Source organism: Denticeps clupeoides, chromosome 2 (assembly GCF_900700375.1).
Source record: "Denticeps clupeoides chromosome 2, fDenClu1.1, whole genome shotgun sequence".
In the NCBI taxonomy this organism is placed as follows: domain Eukaryota; kingdom Metazoa; phylum Chordata; class Actinopteri; order Clupeiformes; family Denticipitidae; genus Denticeps; species Denticeps clupeoides.
The window spans coordinates 36,430,902-36,450,030 of NC_041708.1; the positions used below are offsets into that span (position 1 = coordinate 36,430,902).

The 19,129-nt window shown below is 42.2% G+C and overlaps 1 protein-coding gene and 1 long non-coding RNA gene across 5 annotated transcripts; both read left to right on the plus strand.

Annotated features, from left to right (window-relative positions):
* LOC114766918 (uncharacterized) lies at window positions 1–1,807 on the plus strand. The gene is made up of 3 exons (XR_003742869.1): window positions 1–32; window positions 137–256; window positions 1,657–1,807. It is a non-coding gene; the product is annotated as an uncharacterized LOC114766918 (long non-coding RNA).
* A 3,742-nt stretch (window positions 1,808–5,549) lies between these two features.
* Window positions 5,550–17,641, plus strand: LOC114766880 (NACHT, LRR and PYD domains-containing protein 12-like). Of its 4 annotated transcripts, XM_028958211.1 has the most exons (11): window positions 5,550–6,572; window positions 6,921–8,748; window positions 8,935–9,108; window positions 9,718–9,891; window positions 10,356–10,529; window positions 12,120–12,293; window positions 12,644–12,817; window positions 13,964–14,137; window positions 14,684–14,857; window positions 15,193–15,366; window positions 16,960–17,641. In XM_028958211.1, exons 2-11 carry the CDS (start codon window positions 6,968–6,970, stop codon window positions 16,994–16,996), a joined length of 3,210 nt encoding a protein of 1,069 aa, XP_028814044.1. In that variant the 5' UTR covers window positions 5,550–6,572; window positions 6,921–6,967; the 3' UTR covers window positions 16,997–17,641. The 4 variants fall into 4 exon arrangements, with proteins under 4 accessions (XP_028814044.1, XP_028814053.1, XP_028814063.1 ...); XM_028958220.1 differs by lacking the exon at window positions 13,964–14,137 and having other exon boundaries at window positions 5,551–6,572; XM_028958230.1 differs by lacking the exons at window positions 13,964–14,137; window positions 14,684–14,857 and having other exon boundaries at window positions 5,553–6,572; window positions 16,960–17,640.
* The last annotated feature ends 1,488 nt before the right edge of the window (window positions 17,642–19,129 follow it).

Consider the following 19,129-nt stretch of genomic DNA (forward strand, 5'->3'; position numbering starts at 1 on the left):
GTGGTACTGCAGCCTGCTGAGCGCCATTGAAGGTGAAACGGACGGTTCTACTAAGAAGTTTCAGCGTCCTGCGCTATTTTATAGTTAAATAACGCTGGATTTCTCCTTTGTTCATTTGTTTAAATAAAATCTCCAGGTTTACCTGTAACAGGTAAGCGACGTCCTGCTCCTCAAAAGCGAAAGTTTCTCCATGACGCAGTTTCTGAAGTAAAAGCCAGTCCGGATTTTACGATGGACGAACTGAACCCCAGCAGCGGTGAGTAACTTCATGTTCGGGGACCAGACGTCTTCGTTTCTTCTACCTGAGACCTGGAAATTGCGTCCGGCCGGGTTTTTAATAATTATTCGGCTTTTTAAGTTGCTTAAACATTCGTTACGTCATGGGAATTCTCGAGCTGGTCGAAGTATCACTGGCAAAAATTAACTGGTAATTAAAATAATGATAGTTATGAGTGATTTTTTTAATAACTCATTCATCTTGCAGTCTATATGCTGTAGCTACGGGCTCCGCGGTGTGGAGAGTAAAGACGCTTGACACAGTAGCTTGCAGAAGACTTTATTTGCTAGTACCAATCAGGTACCAGCAGAGCAACAGGAGAGGCATTCACCCTAGATCATTATACGCCGCCATGCCTGCTCCAGTCACTCCCCACTACCAGGCAACTGCCCACTATGGGCAGTGGTGGCCTAGTGGTTAAGGAAGCGGCCCCGTAATCAGAAGGTTGCTGTACCACTGAGCAAAGCACCGTCCCCACACACTGCTCCCCGGGCGCCTGTCATGGCTGCCCACTGCTCACTCAGGGTGATGGGTTAAATGCAGAGGACAAATTTCACTGTGTGCACTGTGTGCTGCTGTGTATCACGTGTGACAATCACTTCACTTTCACTAAATCCCCCAATACTCACCCCCAATACAACTTTTACTTCACTCACCCCAGAGGTGGCCCTTATGCTAATCAGGCCAGCCCTATTGGCTGCCAATGCTACAATACTGTAGTGAACGGGTTGCGTGATGGGGAGAGAAGAGACGTTGACTCAGTGGAGTAGCTCAGAGGTGCCTTTTATTAGCCAGCACCTTTTGAACAGGTACCAGCACAAGAGGTGAACAGCCGGGCAACAGGAGTGGCATCAAACCGAGATCATAAATCCATGTGCCCTCTGTATTTAACGCTTGTACGTGTCCTCTGTAACGCATCACGCTTGGTGAGCTGTGGGCAGCCATGACAGGCGCCCGGGGAGCAGTGTGTGGGGACAGTTGTGTCGGGATTCGAACCAGCAACCTTCAGATTATGGGTACTCGCTAGGCCACAGCTGCCCCATTATTTGCCCATTTGCCCCCTCTTATTTGCTCCTTTTTCTGTTTAATGGAAAAATAAAAGCAGGTTTACAGACAAACAATTTGTATATATTTATGTATGTTTGTGTATATTGCAAACAACTGTCTACATACACACAAACATAAATCAGTGTTACAATATATATCATTCCAGTACTTGTACCACTATACCAGGACCATTACACCTGAACCAGATGACACAATATACCAGTATAAAAAGTATAAAAACTTGTTACAGTTTCCCTAAAACTGTCCTGAAGAATGAACAGTCTCTCTCTCTCTACCTCTCTCTCTCTCTTTCTTATTTTCTCTCTCGACAGGTTTAGGGGACTCTGTGTCTAAAATGAGTCTCTGTGGGAACGGTGAGGAGGGGGTCACTGGTCCCCATCAAACACACAGACCAGAGTCTCCAGTGTCCAGCTGTGTGTCTATGAAGAGTGACCGGTCCATGGGTTTTCCTCCTAACTTCAGTGGAGATTCCCTCCAGTGATCAGAGGTGAGGAACAGATTGTGGAGTTTGGTGAATTGAATGACAGGGTTCCTACGGTCATTAAAAACCTGGAAAAGTCATGGAATTTAAAAAGTAGATTTTCCAGGTCTTGAAAAGTTTTGGAATACAGAAAAACATACAAAATTCTGAAAAAGTCATTGAAATCTGATCGACACATGAATGAATATTGAAGTATATATTTCCCGTAAGACTGTGCGAGAAACGTTTAAAACTAGCGCAGGTAGTAGTAACTATAGTCACGTTGTACTGTGTGCAAAGTTTTTATATTCCAGCACGCCCACAGCTGCATATCTCCCTTTAAAAATCATGTAAATTAAATCTGAGATCTTTGTTCGAAACTAATGGGGCCCATTTTACTCGATCTCGGGCAGTCAGGTAATGCGTTTTGAGTAACGATGCTAAAGTGAGATGGAGGCTATGTAGCTTCAGGAAATTGCGTTTTGGTTGCACCGCGAAAGCAAAGCCTGAGATTTTCAGGATTTCTTTCCCTCCTGTCTTGCCAAACATCACACAAAGCAGATCTATACCGTAAACCTTACAAAAGCAGGGCCAAGTGTCTTTCTCCATTGACATTTGACCTGAAGAATACAATTCTGGACATGTAGTAAAAGATAATAAAGAATAGGTCTTTAGTTCTGTTAAAAGCACTCCTCTGAAAATTTAATAATACTGAATACTGAAATTTTGTAGTATGTATGTAGTTGTGGATATTACATTCATTTAATTAAATGAAGTTTAAAACATCTTTCCTGTAACATCAACCGAATCCAGTTTAAAAAAAAAAAAAAATTTCTGCTTCTCACAATTATATCATGGAAAATATATTCTGCAGGAATACGTACACATTTAATAAAATATTTCACACAAGTTCATGCATCTTGCTTTGCCTCCATAATTAATTATTTTAGTTATACTGTCACCTTCCTCCTAGACCAGGAGTCGGCAATCCGCGGCAATCTGTATGCAGCTTTTTCATCCTGACGCGGCTCCCTGTGACTTTGTAAAATAAATAATAATTTACGTATATTATATTTTTAGTCATTGTTTTTTTATTATAGTTAGAAATGTGAAGGTTATTCAGATCTTATAACATGAAAATGCGATGTGTTTAATTTTTTGTCACACAAAATATGCTGTACACAAATGCTGTATACATGTATGCCCGCCACCCTGCCTGACCACCACACCACAGCTTTTAATCAGCTTGTTCAGTTAGAGTAGCATTTAGTGATGTCTCTTGGGGTGAGTAAACAGTTGTTTGCAGTATTTTGTGTTTAGCATTATTTTAGCATAATTAGCATAATCAACAAAGAAAATTAAATAAACAAGAATTTATGTCCAATTTTTATTAAACAGGAACAAGCGCTATAATGTGATTTAAGAACAGTGTTGTCTGCTTCCTGTATTTACCTTAGTTGATCCCGCAGTGATATATCTGGCCAGTCAGCAGATAGAAAGTTCTTGGGTGATTCAAAGCGATTCATTTTGTCTCGCTCTGATTTTTCCCGTGTGAAAGGAAACTGAACCAAGATGGAAATTATATTATGTTCAAAATTAACCAACTGATTCGGACCAAAGCAAATGTCCTAACATATGAAAGCGCCCAGAGACACAAAAACACAACCAGCCACACCAATCCCCAGGGGCACTGGGACGTAGACACTACACACAATATCTCAGTCAAATAAGTAATTAAGGTGGAGATGTACCGGGAGTGTATTTCTCTACATTTACATTTACAGCATTTATCAGACGCCCTTATCCAGAGCGACTTACAATCAGTATTTACAGGGACAGTCTCCCTGGAGTGTCTTGCTCAGGGACACAATGGTAGTAAGTGGGATTTGAACCCGGGTCTTCTGGTTCACAGGCGAGTGTCTTACCCACTAGACTACTACCACCTCTAAATGTTTGCTTTGTGTCTTTTATTTTCTTATTTTCTAAATACTTTTATTTTGGTTACCTGTATTCTGGTCAGGGTGAGAGGGAATAGTGACAATCTGGGTATTTAATTAATTGTGGAATATCTAAGTGTGGTAGTGTTTTGTAAAAAAAACTGTATGGTGCCCTTGGGTTAGTGGGTTAGGGACCCGATTCCTTTCTCTTTAACACATGGCGTGGGCTATAAGATTGATAGGCGCAGGAGGGAGATGTGATGTTGTGACGCGATATGTCATCTAGTGTCATCTAGTCATTTGCTGTTTGAGGAGCAAAATAAAAATACAACAACAACAACAACAACATTTATTTCTTATATAGCCCAAAATCACATACAGTATGTCTCAATGGGCTTTGACAGGCCCTACAGTTGACACCCCCCACACTTGACCCTTCTGCACACAAGGAAAAACTCCACACAAAAAAAACTCTAGGAGAGAGAAAAAAAGAAAGGAAGAAACGTTGGGAAGGAGTGATACAGAGTGACCCCCCTTCCAGGGTAGAGTGAGCCTGCAAATGGTGTCAGTGCAGGGTTGGATATGATATAATGATAAGTCCTACGGTTGTAGGGTTGGAGAAGTCCAGGATGTAGTCAGTGTCATGGTCTAGATTACGTGTCCATAATGATGTTACTGGTCCATTTGAAGATCCCTGAAGCTGTAGTTGTAACGGTGGTGGTGGCTGTGGTGACCCTCTGGTTTGTTTCATGTTTTGTCCAAGCAGTTGTCAGGAACCAGGATTTATTTGCTGGTCTGATCACTGGGGTCTGCCAGTAGTCTGGGTGCTTGATTCCGTGTCTCGCAGAAAAACAAACAGAAGCAGCGGCAGACAGTTGCACTGTACGACCGATACTGAAATATGTGGTTATAGTGGTATATTGGTGCTACAGTGGCCCGGTACCCTAACTAGGACAGCCTAACTAGGGTGAATTTAACTTTGTCTGTGTCTAACAGGGGGACTCTGTGATAAACTGGACTTTATAATTGACACTGCGTCAAAATCAAGTGAAATGAGGGTCTAGGACTTTAGCAAAAAGCCAGAGAAAACAGATAGGTTTTGAGATTGTGTCTGAATCCCGAACACTGACAGGCAAGCTGTTCCACAACTGCGGAGCTCTATAGGAGAAAAACACAACACAGAAGAAGAACCGCTACACAACATAACAAATGTGAAAATTCTGCTGTAACATAAATGTAATAGAGATATGTTCTGAACATATGAGGTAGTTTGTTTTTGTCAGTTCAGAGTGGAAAGTCCCTGAGTGTTCAGGTGTCTGATGGTCTGTGGAATGAAGCTGTTGCAGAGTCTGGCAGTGAGGGCCTGAATGCTTCCGTACGTTTTTCCAGATGGTAAGAGGGTGAGATGTGCATATGAGGGGTGTGTAGAGTCCTTCACAATGGCGGTTGCTTCCCTGATGCAGCGTGTGTTGTAAATGTGGATTGTGGATGGAAGAGAGACTCCGATGATCTTCTCAGCTGTCCTTACTATCTGCTGTACGGTCTCATGGTCCAATATGATGCAGTTCCCAAACCAGACATTTACATTTGCAGCATTTATCAGACGCCCTTATCCAGAGTGACTTACAATCAGAAGTTACAGGGACAGTCACCCTGGAGAAATTTAGGGTTATGTGTCTTGCTCTGGGACACAATGGTAGTAAGTGGGATTTGAACCTGGGTCTTCTGGTTCATAGGTGAGTGTCTAACCCACTAGGCCACTACCACCCATCAGACAGTTGTAAGCTGGTCAGAAAACTCTCAATAGTCCCTCTATAGAAGGTGATGAGGATTGGTGATGGAGATGTGCTTTCCTCAGTCTCCGCAGGAAGTAGAGTCTGCTGGGCTTTCTTGGCAGTTGACCTGGTGTTGAGAGTCCAGGAGATGTTCTCCTCTAGACCAAGGGTTGTGTTCTTGATGATCTCCATAAAAATTAAATCAATGTTCAGTGGAGATTGGTCTATCCATTCTTTTCTGAAGTCAACAATAATCTCTTTAAGTTTTGTCCACAGATTGTTGACCTTACACCAGTCCGTCAGTCATTGTGCCTCCTCTCTGTATGCTGACTCAACATTCTTGCTTATGAGACCCACCACGGTTGTGTCATCGACATGATTTTGGAGCTGTGCATTAGGAACTCTTTATTCCTCAGAGGCCAAGACTGCAAGGCCAACATTGTACAATTAAATGAACTTAAACACAAAATGGCTCCTACAAACAATATCTACAAATTAGACTAAGTAGTATTGTGTAGTAATAATGTCAGAGAACAAGTGTTGCTCTGGTGCTGCAGTTCAGCTGGATATGAGGGTAGGAAACGTTTTTCTGTCTTGTCGGCTGGTTCTGGTCTAATCACTAGTCTGCCAGAGGGAAGGAGTTTAAGAAGATGGTTTTTACTGTTCTAGAGGTCTGAAATTAATTTCCTGCCCATTTCTTCTCCGGTCATCTCCAGAGTCTGGATTATTCTTACTTCACCAGAACACCATTCACTCAACCTCCTACCAATATGCATCAATATTATCATTCAAATCAGCCTTTACACACTAGATTTCTTCACACAATAACTACTTGTAATTTGCTATTTATTTTGGTAAATAATTTGACATTTAAAAATTGCTGTATGATAATTTACATATAAAGACGAGTCAATAGTGTCAATCTGAGGTGTTGAGGGTTCTCACTGTCCTTCTGTGTGTCTGCATTGTGTGGAGGACTGGAACACACACAGCTCCATCAGGACACCAGAACCTGATAACCAACGACCCGACCATCAACAGGAGCAGAGACACAAGTACGACTTTTATTACTTTTCACCTGAATATGTCGACTGGTGCTGCTGTAATTCCAGTTATAACACGTGTCCAGTAATCAATGTGGTGTGAAGCCAGTCCATCATTTATTTCCTTGGAACTTGGAACAAATTACAGTCTGGTGATTGTTTAGATGAATTTTAAACACCAATTGTCATTTTTAGGCTATTAGTAACAAAAAAGGCAATAAAACACAATATGAAACTGTAAAACCTTCAACAAAAGGACCAATCACAGCCACCAATATACATATAGGTGAACATCTGGCTTAAAACCCAGAATTTTCTTGATTCTTCTAACTGTCTGTGGATGTTGTTCTTCATTACCAGATCCTGATGTTGTCCTACAGAGAGTCCTGGAGACTCATAAATCCAGTATGAAGAGGAAGGTGGAGCACATATGTGAAGACATCATAAATCCGGAGAACCAGACCCTCCTGAAGAGCATCTACACAGAGCTCTACATCACAGAGGGAGAGAGTGAAGGGGTGAATAAAGAACATGAGGTTCAGCAGATAGAAGCAGCACACAGGAGAAGAAGACAAGACATGCCCATCAACTGTAATGACATCTTTAAAGCCTCACCTGGACAAGAGAAGCACATCAGAACTGTGATGACCAAGGGTGTTGCTGGAATAGGAAAAACTGTGTCTGTGCACAAGTTCATCCTGGACTGGGCAGAAGGAGCAGCAAACCAAGACGTAGATTTCATCTTCCTGCTTCCTTTCAGGGGAATGAATTTGGTTAAAGATGAAGGGTACAGTCTTCATCAGCTTCTGCTGGACTTCCACCCTGAGCTTAAGGAGCTGGAGGACACACAGAAATATGAGGGCTGTAAGATGATCTTCATCTTTGATGGTCTGGATGAAAGCAGAATTCAGCTGAATTTTCACATTCAGAAACAGAAGCTGTGTGACGTCACACAGACATCATCAGTGGGCGTGGTCATAACAAACCTCATTCAAGGGAACCTCCTCCCCTCGGCTCTCATATGGATTACATCACGACCAGCAGCAGCCAATCAGATTCCTGCTCAACACATCAGCCAGGTAACAGAAGTGAGAGGCTTCAATGACCCTCAGAAGGAGGAGTTCTTCAGGAAGAGGATCAGAGATGAGACCCAAGCCAACAAAATCATCTCCCACATGAAGACATCAAGGAGCCTCTATGTCATGTGTCACATCCCCATCTTCTGCTGGATCTTAGCCACTGTTCTTCAGGAAGTGCTGGTCCAGGACGACAGTAAAGAAATCCCCAGAACTCTGACTGAGATGTTCACCCATTTCCTGATCATCCAGACCAACATGAAGAACCAGAAGTACGATGAGAGGAGTGAGATGGACAGACAGAAGCTCCTGCAGTCAAATAAAGAGGTTGTTCTGAAACTGGCTAAACTGGCCTTCAACCAGCTGGAGAAGGGAAACCTCTTGTTTTATGAAGAAGACCTGAGAGAGTGTGGAATAGACATCACTGTTGCCTCAGTCTACTCTGGGATGTGCACTGAGATCTTTAAGGAGGAATCTGTGTTTCAGCAGAAGAAGATCTACTGCTTTGTGCATCTGACCATCCAGGAGTTTCTTGCTGCTTTCTGGGTGTTTTACTGCTATCTGAGCAACGACATGGAGAAACTGGAGACTTTTCTTACAAGACAGAAGAAAGTCTCACTGGATGATCTGCTGAAAGCTGCTGTTGATAAATCCCTACAGAGTGAGAACGGACATCTGGATCTTTTCCTCCGTTTTCTTCTGGGAATTTCACTGGAGTCCAACCAGGAAATTCTACAAGGTCTCCTGCCCCAAACAGAGAGCAGCTCAGAGAGTCTCCAGAGAACAAGTCAGTACATCAAGAAGAAAATGAACAATCAGAACACACGCAAAATTGTCTTGACTAAGTTGTTTGGAAAAAAGTACATCTCCACTGAAAGAGCCATGAATCTTCTGCTCTGCCTGCTTGAGATGAAAGACTCTTCACTGCATGAGGAGATTGATGTGTTGGTGAAATCAGGTGAAAATCTCTCACCTGCTCACTGCTCAGTACTGGCCTACATGATCCTGGTATCAGAGGATGTTCTGGATGAGTTCGACCTGAAGAACTACAAGACAGATGATGGTGGCCGTGAGAGACTGATGATCTCAGTGAGGAACTGCAGAAAGGCTCGGTGAGTTCCTGACTGAGGATCTTTCAGTCTTACAGTTTATATTATAAATTTGCTGTTTATGCTGAACACAGCCCCACTGCATACAGCGTCCAGTAAGGACCAACAGTCACTACAGATGAAATGATCAATCAAATATCATGTAACACACAGCTGTAAATATGATGGACATCTTCTCTGTCTTTACAGGCTGGGTGGATGTAACCTCACTGCTTCGTCCTGTAAGACTGTAGCAGCAGCTCTCCAGTCACCAGACTCACATCTGACTGATCTGGACCTGAGTAACAACAAGATCCTGGATTCAGGAGTGGAACACATCTGTGTAGGACTGGAGTCTTCATGCTGTAAACTGGAGACTCTCAGGTTGGTACAAGACTAACATGAACTTTGTTCGAATAATAGATTAAGAGTGTAAAGGGTCAAACCAAAAGTCAGATCATCTGAAGTATTTTTTATTGTTTACTCATAAATTTTTTACTTGTAAAAATGAATATTTGTATCTGTACATGTATTTTTCTTGTTTCTCTAGAATGTTGGATTTCTCCTTTTTTATAAACTGATCCAAGTCCCAGATTATAGAGATCATACTTAGAAACCAGGGATAATTCTAGGACCTAGATACATGTCTTCATGACTTTATCTCTTGTAGGTTAGACTGTTTCAGTTCTCTCTCCAGACAGCTGCTGTAACTTGTTCTAAATTCAGATGTTAGAATCCTAACAAACACCAATAGGAGAGAGAACATGAGTCCAGATCTTCTCACATCCCTGCACAATGCTGAATGGTTTAGATATGAAAAATATTTTTAAAACGTGTGAGGAACACAAGCCTGGTAGGTCTGGTAGATCAGTTGGGACAATGGGTCAAATAGTAAAACAATGTTTTTAGTAGACTCTGCTTCTACAGATTTGTGCAGATATGTGCATACAAGTTTAATTCATAGACTTGTATGTATCATCATGTTTATTCCAGGCTATGTGACTGTTCCCTCTCAGCTGTGAGCGGTTCAGCTCTGTCCTCAGCTCTCAGATCAAACTCCTCACGTCTGAGACACCTGGACCTGAGTAACAATAATCTGCAGGATTCAGGAATGAAACTTCTCTCTACAGCACTGGAGGATCCACACTGTAAACTGGAGACTCTACGGTGAGTGTTGTATTTATTATATTTTATGTCATGACTCTGGTGGTTTTCATTTAATTTTCATTCATTTTCATCTTTAAAACATTTTTAATAGTAAATTATACATTACTTTTTGCATCTGAAAAATGATAAAATCAAGTCGGAACCTCAGTTGATGCACAGACTTATAATATATGTGTTACTTATAATACCAGGGCGCCATCAAAAATGTATCATGTCTGTCTAGGAGGTTCTGAGTAGACAGAAAAGCTCTGGAGCTCATCAGTGTTGAGGACCATCAAGGGCAGGGTGTTTACCTGAGTGTAGAGACAGAAAGGCAGAAGAAAGGTTAAAGTAAGACAAACAATTAAATAATAAGATAGTCATAATAGTCACTTCTGTTGCAGCTTCTGAAGAGCAGTTTGTATCTTCTGATGTTTTTTAATCTGCTGTCTTCATATTCTGATGTTTCATCATGTTTCTTCCAGGCTGTGGCACTGTTCCCTCTCAGCTGGTTGCTGTTCAGCTCTGTCCTCAGCTCTCCGATCAAACTCGTCAGGTCTGAGACTCCTGGACCTGAGTATCAATAATCTGCAGGATTCAGGATTGGAACTTCTGTCTACAGCACTGGAGGATCCACACTGTAAACTGGAGACACTACGGTGAGACGTACAATCAGTAATAACAGGGACAGGTCAGAATCAGAATCAGAAAAACTTTATTTTATCTGGAGGAAATTAGTCCAGTTTTTTGGAGAGTTACTGTGTGCGTGTCACTTTAAAGTGGAAAGTCCCTGAGTGTTCAGGTGTCTGGTCTGTGGGTCTGTGGGATGAAGCTGTTGGACAGTCTGGCAGTGAGGGTCCGAATGCTTTCTTACCTTTTTTTCTGATAGTAGGAGGGTGAAGAGTGCATGTGAGGGTGGTGTAGAGTCCTTCACAAGGCTGCTGGCTTTCCTGATGCAGCGTCTTGCTCAGGGACACAGTGGTAGTAAGTGGGGTTTGAACCTGTGACAGTTTTGTGGTCTTCTGGTTTATATGTGAGTGTGTTACCCACTAGGCTACTTACACCCTCTGTTTCATCCCGGACCCTCCGGTGACCACTTACTGCACCCCCGGTTGGTGCCTTCTGGTGACGTGCAGCCCCTGCCGCTGCATGTCCCCCTGATGCTTCCTGCGTTGCTCCCTGCCCCGCGCAGGAAGGCGGTCCCTGCGGCAACGGTTTACTGCACCCCTGGATGGTGCCTTCTGGGCACATGCAGCCCCTCTCGCTGCATGACCATGCTGACAGTGTGACCAGCTTCCCACCCTGCACCGCGCAGGGAGGGTGTCCCGGACCATCTGGCGACCGTTTACTGCACCCCTGGGTGGTGCCTTCTGGGCACATGCAACCCCTGTCGCTGCATGTCCATGCTGACAGTGTGACCAGCTACCCTCCCTGCACCACGCAGGGAGGTGGTCTCGTACTCTCCGGCGACCGTTTACTGCACCTCAGGGTGGTGCCTTCTGGCCACATGTAGGCCCTCTTGCTGAACGTCCCTTCTGCCAGTGTGGGGGCCTTTCCAGACTATCCGCTCAGGTCCTTCTGCATCCGTTGGGACAAGCAGGTCCTCTACCTGACTGTCCCAGCTGGATCCTCTTGCCTCCCAGTGGGCTTTGTGGTGCTACGCCCCCTGGAGGCAGACCCAGGCCCATACCTGGCCCGCCCTGCTTACTGGCTACCAGAGAACCCAGCACTGTCCCCACGCACCCTCCCCTCAGGAGGAGCCCCCAAGCCGTACCACACCCCATCAAAAAAAAACTTTGGGGGAGCACTCCCCCTGGCTGGACAAAGGGGTATTTCTGGGCTCGCCCACCTTGCCCTGGACTGGCGCAGTCGGGTCAGGAATTTCCTCCCTGGGGTGCATCTCAACTGCACCCAATCATGACAATAATACAGGATTTGGAAAAAGACACATTGCTGACTAATGACAATAGTCATGACACCACAGAACCACTCTGATATTAATCACTGTAACATAAATAAGAATTACTCTAATTACAAATAAACAGTTATGAAAAGTGATTGAAAGTTAGAAGTTAATGTTCTTAATTCATCATGAAACACTTATTAATATACAGGAGAAAAAAAACTTCCAAATATCAGTATAAGCATAAATGATTAAAAGTAAATCTAAATATAAAATTGTATGAGTTTATCTACAGGTAAATACATTAGAACAGTAATAATCTGAAGTATCATCATATTTCTTCCAGGCTGTATGACTGTTCCCTCTCAGCTGGTTGCTGTTCAGCTCTGTCCTCAACTCTCAGATCAAACTCCTCACGTCTGAGACTCCTGGAACTGAGTTACAATAATCTGCAGGATTCAGGAGTGGAACTTCTCTCTACAGCACTGGAGGATCCACACTGTAAACTGGAGAATTTACAGTGAGTGTTGATATCAGGACTGAATATACATTTTCATGGAAATACTTTTGGAAAAAAAAAATACATTTCAGCAGCAGAGTTTTATTTTGATCAGTTTTATACAAGACATGGTTTCAGAAGAAAGGTTAATGTTCTTCATTCATCATGAAACACTTTTTAATATCCAGGAGGAAAACACCTTCAACATCATTCTGAGTAAAAACATTAAAACATCTGAGTAAATTGTTAAAGTGGAATAAATGATTAAAACTAAATATAAAATTGATGATAAAATTGTATGAGTTTATCTACAGGTAAATAAAGAGTAAAAACGACTGTAATAATCTGATGTATCATCATGTTTCTCCCAGGCTGCGGCGCTGTTCCCTCTCAGCTGTGAGCTGTTCAGCTCTGTCCTCAGCTCTCAGATCAAACTCCTCACGTCTGAGGCTCCTGGACCTTAGGAACAATAATCTGCAGGATTCAGGAGTGGAACTTCTCTCTACAGCACTGGAGGATCCACACTGTAAACTGGAGACTCTACGGTGAGACGTACAATCATTGGTTACAGGGAGAGTTCAGAATCAGAAAAGGTTTGTTTTTCTGGAGGATATTGTTTCAGTTTTTTGGAGAGTTACATTTACATTTACAGCATTTATCAGACGCCCTTATCCAGAGCGACTTACAATCAGTAGTTACAGGGACAGTCTCCCTGGAGCAACTTAGGGTTAAGTGTCTTGCTCAGGGACACAATGGTAGTAAGTGGGATTTGAACCCGGGTCTTCTGGTTCATAGGCGAGTGTGTTACCCACCAGGCTACTACCAGCCATGAGAGTTAGTGTGTCACTTTAAAGTAGAAAGTCCCTGAGTGTTCAGCTGTCTGATGGTCTGTGGGATGAAGCTGTTGGACAGTCTGGCAGTGAGGGTCCGAAAGCTTCCTGACCTTTTTTCTGATAGTAGGAGGGTGAAGAGTGCATGTGAGGGGTGTGTAGAGTCCTTCACAGGCTGCTGGCTTTCCTGATGCAGCGTCTTGCACAGGGACACAGTGGTATTAAGTGGGGTTTGAACCTGTGACAGTTTTGTGGTCTTCTGATTTATACAGTACAGGCCAAAAGTTTGGACACACCTTCTCATTCAATGCGTTTTCTTTATTTTCATGACCATTTACATTAATAGATTGTCACTGAGGGCATCAAAACTATGAATGAACACATGTGGAGTTATGTACTTAACAAAAAGTGGAGACTGTGGCCTCCACAGTCACCGGACAAATCCAGATGGTTTGGGGTGAGCTGGACCGCAGAGTGAAGGCAAAGGGGCCAACAAGTGCTAAACACCTCTGGGAACTCCTTCAAGACTGTTGGAAAACCATTTCAGGTGACGACCTCTTGAAGCTCATCGAGAGAATGCCAAGAGTGTGCAAAACAGTAATCAGAGCAAAGAAAGTAGAATATAAAACATGTTTCAGTTATTTCACCTTTTTTTTTTTTGTTAAGTACATAACTCCACATGTGTTCATTCATAGTTTTGATGCCTTCAGTTAGAATCTACCAACGTAAATAGTCATGAAAATACAGAAAAAAATTATTAAAACTAAATAAAAAATTCTTGATAAAGTGTGTGTTTATCTACAGGTAAATAAAGATGTATAATGACTGTAATAATCTGATGTATCATCATGTTTCTTCCAGGCTGCGGTGCTGTAAACTCTCAGCTGGTTGCTGTTCAGCTCTGTCCTCAGTTCTCAGATCAAACTCCTCACGTCTGAGACTCCTGGACCTGAGTAACAATAATCTGCAGGATTCAGGAGTGGAACTTCTCTCTACAGCACTGGAGGATCCACACTGTAAACTGGAGAATCTACTGTGAGTGTTGATATCAGGACTGGATATTAATTTGTCATGGAAATAATTATGGAGAAAAATACATTTCAGCAGCAGAGTTTTATTTTGATCAGTTTTATATAAAACATGGTTTCATTTTTAGAAAGTGGTGAAAAGTAAATGTTCTTCATTCATCATGAAACACTTTAGTATCCAGGAGAAAAACACCTTCAACATCCAAAAACATCAAACATCTGAGTAAATTACTAAAATGGAATACAACATTAAAACTAAATATAAAATTCATGATAAAGGGTGTGTGTTTATCTACAGGTAAGTAAAGAGTGATAATGTGTCTTATAGCCGGTCGGGGATGCAACATTTTATGTGGACCAGGCAACGTAAATATAGAGTTGTTTTCAGTTCTGCCAATCGGCACACGCCTGCGGGTTAGTTTGTGTTTTTTCCCCTTTTCAGCCCTCGTACCGTTTTATTTGTATTTAATAAACCATTCCGCTTCCTTCCCCCGTCAGCTCGCGGAAGTGACCTAATGACTAATAATCTGATGGATCATTATGTTTCCTCCAGACTGCAGTGCTGTAAACTCTCAGCTGGTTGCTGTTCAGCTCTGTCCTCAGCTCTCAGATCAAACTCCTCATGTCTGAGACTCCTGGACCTGAGTATCAATAATCTGCAGGATTCAGGAGTGGAACTTCTCTCTACAGCACTGGAGGATCCACACTGTAAACTGGAGACTCTACAGTGAGTGTTGATATCAGGACTGAATATTAATTTGTCTTGGAATTAGTTTTGGAGAAAAATACATTTCAGCAGCAGAGTTTTATTTTGATCAGTTTTATACAAGACATGGTTTCAGAAGAAAGGTTAATGTTCTTCATTCATCATGAAACACTTTTTAATATCCAGGAGAAAAACACCTTCAACATCATTCTGAGTAAAAACATCAAAACATCTGACTAAATTATTAAAGTGGAATAAATAATTAAAACTAAATATAAAATTCAGGATAAAGTGTGTTTTATTATCTACAGGTAAATAAAGAGTAATAATCTGATGTATCATCATGTTTCTTCCAGGCTGCGGCGCTGTTTCCTCTCAGCTGGTTGCTGTTCAGCTCTGTCCTCAGCTCTCAGATCAAACACCTCACGTCTGAGACTCCTGGACCTGAGTTTCAATAATCTGCAGGATTCAGGAGTGAAACTTCTCTCTACAGCACTGGAGGATCCACACTGTAAACTGGAGAATTTACTGTGAGTGTTGATATCAGGACTGAATGACTTTAATCAGTGAATATAATTTACATGTTACAAGGTCAGTGTAGTTTATTTGTAATTCACAATGGGCCTCGTTTATCAATCCAAACGTATATTTGGTGTAAAAATCACGGTACGACAAGTTTTACGTGTGATTCTTGATCCATTCGTACTCACACGTCAGTCTTGATAAATTATAAATCCGGTGGATGAAACACCCTGAAATCAGCGTCATTTACATGGCCGCACCCGAAAGCTTGGCGACATGAAGGTAACAGAAGGTGGCAAAAAGGCTCTGAAGTGGAACTCGACGTCATTACAACTGAGGTAGAGACGACTTTTTATACTATTTCTGCTGCACTGAACGAACAAAAAGAACGAAGATGCTAATTTACTCAGACGGAGAGGAATAGAATGGTAATGTACACAGCTGGCCAGACAAATGTAAACTTGATCAACATTAATTTTAATAAACCAGCGTCAAGCAGCAGTGGCGATCTGGGACGGCGACCACGACCGTGGATCCTGACTGAACACATCCTGCAGAGACAATCGGAGACGTCTGATTTATTAGTAGATGATGAAACATTAAAAGACAGAAGTGAAAATGTGAAAAACTATAAAGAAGAATAAAGTGTCTACAAACCTTCTGTCTTATTTTAACAGCACACATGCCAAGGATAAGTAGTTAGAAGTCACATTTTAGAAGATGTTGAATGATGTCCTGTCTTCTTCTCGGCATCAGCCCATCATACTGCGGAGCATCAGATGGAACCCACTCGTCCGGCGCTATATTGTCCAGAAGCGCACAGACAAGATGCCGTCTGGCTTTTTCTGACATGTAGAAGTTCCTCCAGTTGGTCTGACGTGGCACTCCAGCATGTCGACTGTACGTGATGTTGTATCTCCTCTCCCGTCTGGTGTCAGATCTGCCGGGGCTGAATATGATGACTGCCATTGCTCTTAAGTCACTCTCTTTCATCGTTTAACCTACAATGATGCATCAATTAAACAAGGATTTAATTTATCCTGGATTTCTGCACACAATAGGGGCAGTGGTGGCTTAGCGGTTAAGGAAGCGGCCCCGTAATCAGAAGGTTGCTGGTTCGAATCCCGATCTGCCAAGGTACCACTGAGGTGCCACCGAGCAAAGCACCGTCCCCACACACTGCTCCCCGGGCGCCTGTCATGGCTGCCCACTGCTCACTCAGGGTGATGGGTTAAATGCAGAGGACAAATTTCACCGTGTGCTGTGTTGCTGTGTATCACGTGTGACAATCAATTCACTTCAATTACACACAAGGCACTTGTGAGTGAAACATAATGACATAAAATATGTAAAAAAATAATGGTTGCCATGGGCATATCTGTAATAACGTAACTAAATATGCGAACTATAATCTCACAATTAGAAAAGTCGATTAAAAAAAGCTCATTAATCATATAAAACCCATAAGAACCATCACCTGAAATCCTGGCTGCTGAACATCATTTCAGTATGTCAGGGACAGGAGAGTCTGTAGTGCAGTTGAAACTGGACCTTTATTATTCTTCAGAACATTTCGATTTTTGTGTGTGTTTCCTCTGCAGAACATATAAAGGTGACTTGGTCAAAATGAAGAAATAGAAGCAGTGGCTGAAAGTTGTTGGTCTGAAGAATTGTGGGTAGGAGAAGAGAGGGAGATGGACGCAGATATACCATGTGCTCACCAACAACAGACCAGAGCCATGTCCAGATTCAAAAACCTTAACGCCGCCCAAGTCTGTTTTCCACGTACTCCGGACAGCGTGAGATGTCTGTTTCCATGTGTGTCTTCTCGCGCGGGACCAGAGGTGACGATTGGCTGGAACATCAATAAACAGGACTGCAGAGATCGTCCCAGTGAACACGACTGTGCTTCATCATTTGTCGCCCTTTGACCTCACGCTGCTGTACAAGATTGAAGGTTTATTGTCAGTACAACAGTATACACAGAACACCGTGTATTGAAATGCTGTTTCACACAGACCCCCATAGTGCAATCATAAAAGAAAGAAAATTATATATATTGTATAATGTATATACACACTAAACTAAACTATACTAACTAAGACTAGAACTGACCTACTGTACAGATCTCTAGAAGAGAAAAGTAAAACTTTTCTGTACGATGAACAGGACAAACAGGACAACATCATGTAGGACGCTTGTAAGTGGACATGTTGGGTATTTCAAACAGGACACATAAGACAAGACAAACGTGCAAAATGTGCAGAAATGTGCAAAAAGAGAACAACAGTGCAGTAATTAAATGTGTGTGGGGTTAACACATTTACAAACTTAACAGCAAAAACGAACTTAAACCGTTTACTAAAATACCATGTGACTCAGAAGTTCACCTTTTTGAACATGGATTATGAAGAATTGTACTGTCTGTACTGTGTTTTTAATTCTAGTCACTTGTCACTTTTCTTAAATCTTTGTGGACTTCTTAACGAATGTCCTTGTCCAGGCGACTGTACAATGACAATAAAAGGTGTTGACTGTTGAAGGTGAGAAGGTGTGCCAGCAGCAGGGGACGTCGTGCAGGATGCTGGGTTGGTTGTGACGTTGTGGTGACAGAAAGGCAGAATGAGAAGACACATTACAGTTTTCTTATAGATGACATAAAGCCGTTTTGGAGTATATCAGTAATATATTTCATGCTTTAATTTATCAATGTTTAATTAAAACATCTAATTTTATTTAGCACAAAACAGCAACATTCATGTTACCTGCATGCACTTGTGTCACAACAGAAACAGAGGGGAGAAGTTCAACAAAATGGTATTAATAATAATAAAAGGACAAAGCAACACAGAGAAGTAAGCTTGGGACAGGGGGAGTGGAGACGGGGACACTTCACACACTTCCACCTGAAATACAAGCACAAGAACGACAGCTGGAATACATGCACTAGATTCTGAGCCAAAGCGAGTACAAGACGAGACACGAAAGCTAAACCGAGGAGCGCAGCACACTCCTCACTCAGTTCAACTCCAGAACCCGGAACACTGATGCAGGAAATGTCTTCTAGTGCGGGGAATTACAGGGGCGTGGCTGCACTCGGTGGTCCGGGAACTCTGGTCTGGTGTTTGAGCTCCTCGGGGGACAAAATCTAGAGTAAAGGGGAGAAGCAGACAGAAACACATCAAAGAAAAAGTCCTTTCACTGCCCTTTCACGCACATGTGTCTGCTGAACTACATTTAATTTTAGAGGACTAAAGCTATTTTAGCCATTAATGAATGAACTGAGTTATTAATGTGTTGTGACGACTCCTGCTTAAAAAGCAGCGAAACCAGCAACTTGTCACTTGCTCAGAAAAGACTCCCAACATTCCGGGTCTGTACTTTGTGGATGGGGAACTTGGAAACAGGGAGCGGGAAAGGTGGTTACACCTCGAAATTTAGAAGTCAAAACGCCTCTCTGTCTCGGCATGAAATTGGTACGTTTTTTTTACAAGGTTGGTTGGATGGATTTGCTTTTCCACGCGACTAGTGTTGTACCAAAATTTCAGTATTCCGTACCAATACCAGTGAAAATCCACGGTTCTCTGAACCAATTTCGGTACCAAAGCAAAACACAAAAACATGAATTGAACAACAAGATATTTTTATTAATAACAAACAATAATTAAACAAACATGAGTGAATAACAGACTCTTTTTATTTATAAACTTTAACATTTATATAAACTAAACAAAATATGCCATGACTGGACAATAAAACAAAACCAAAGCA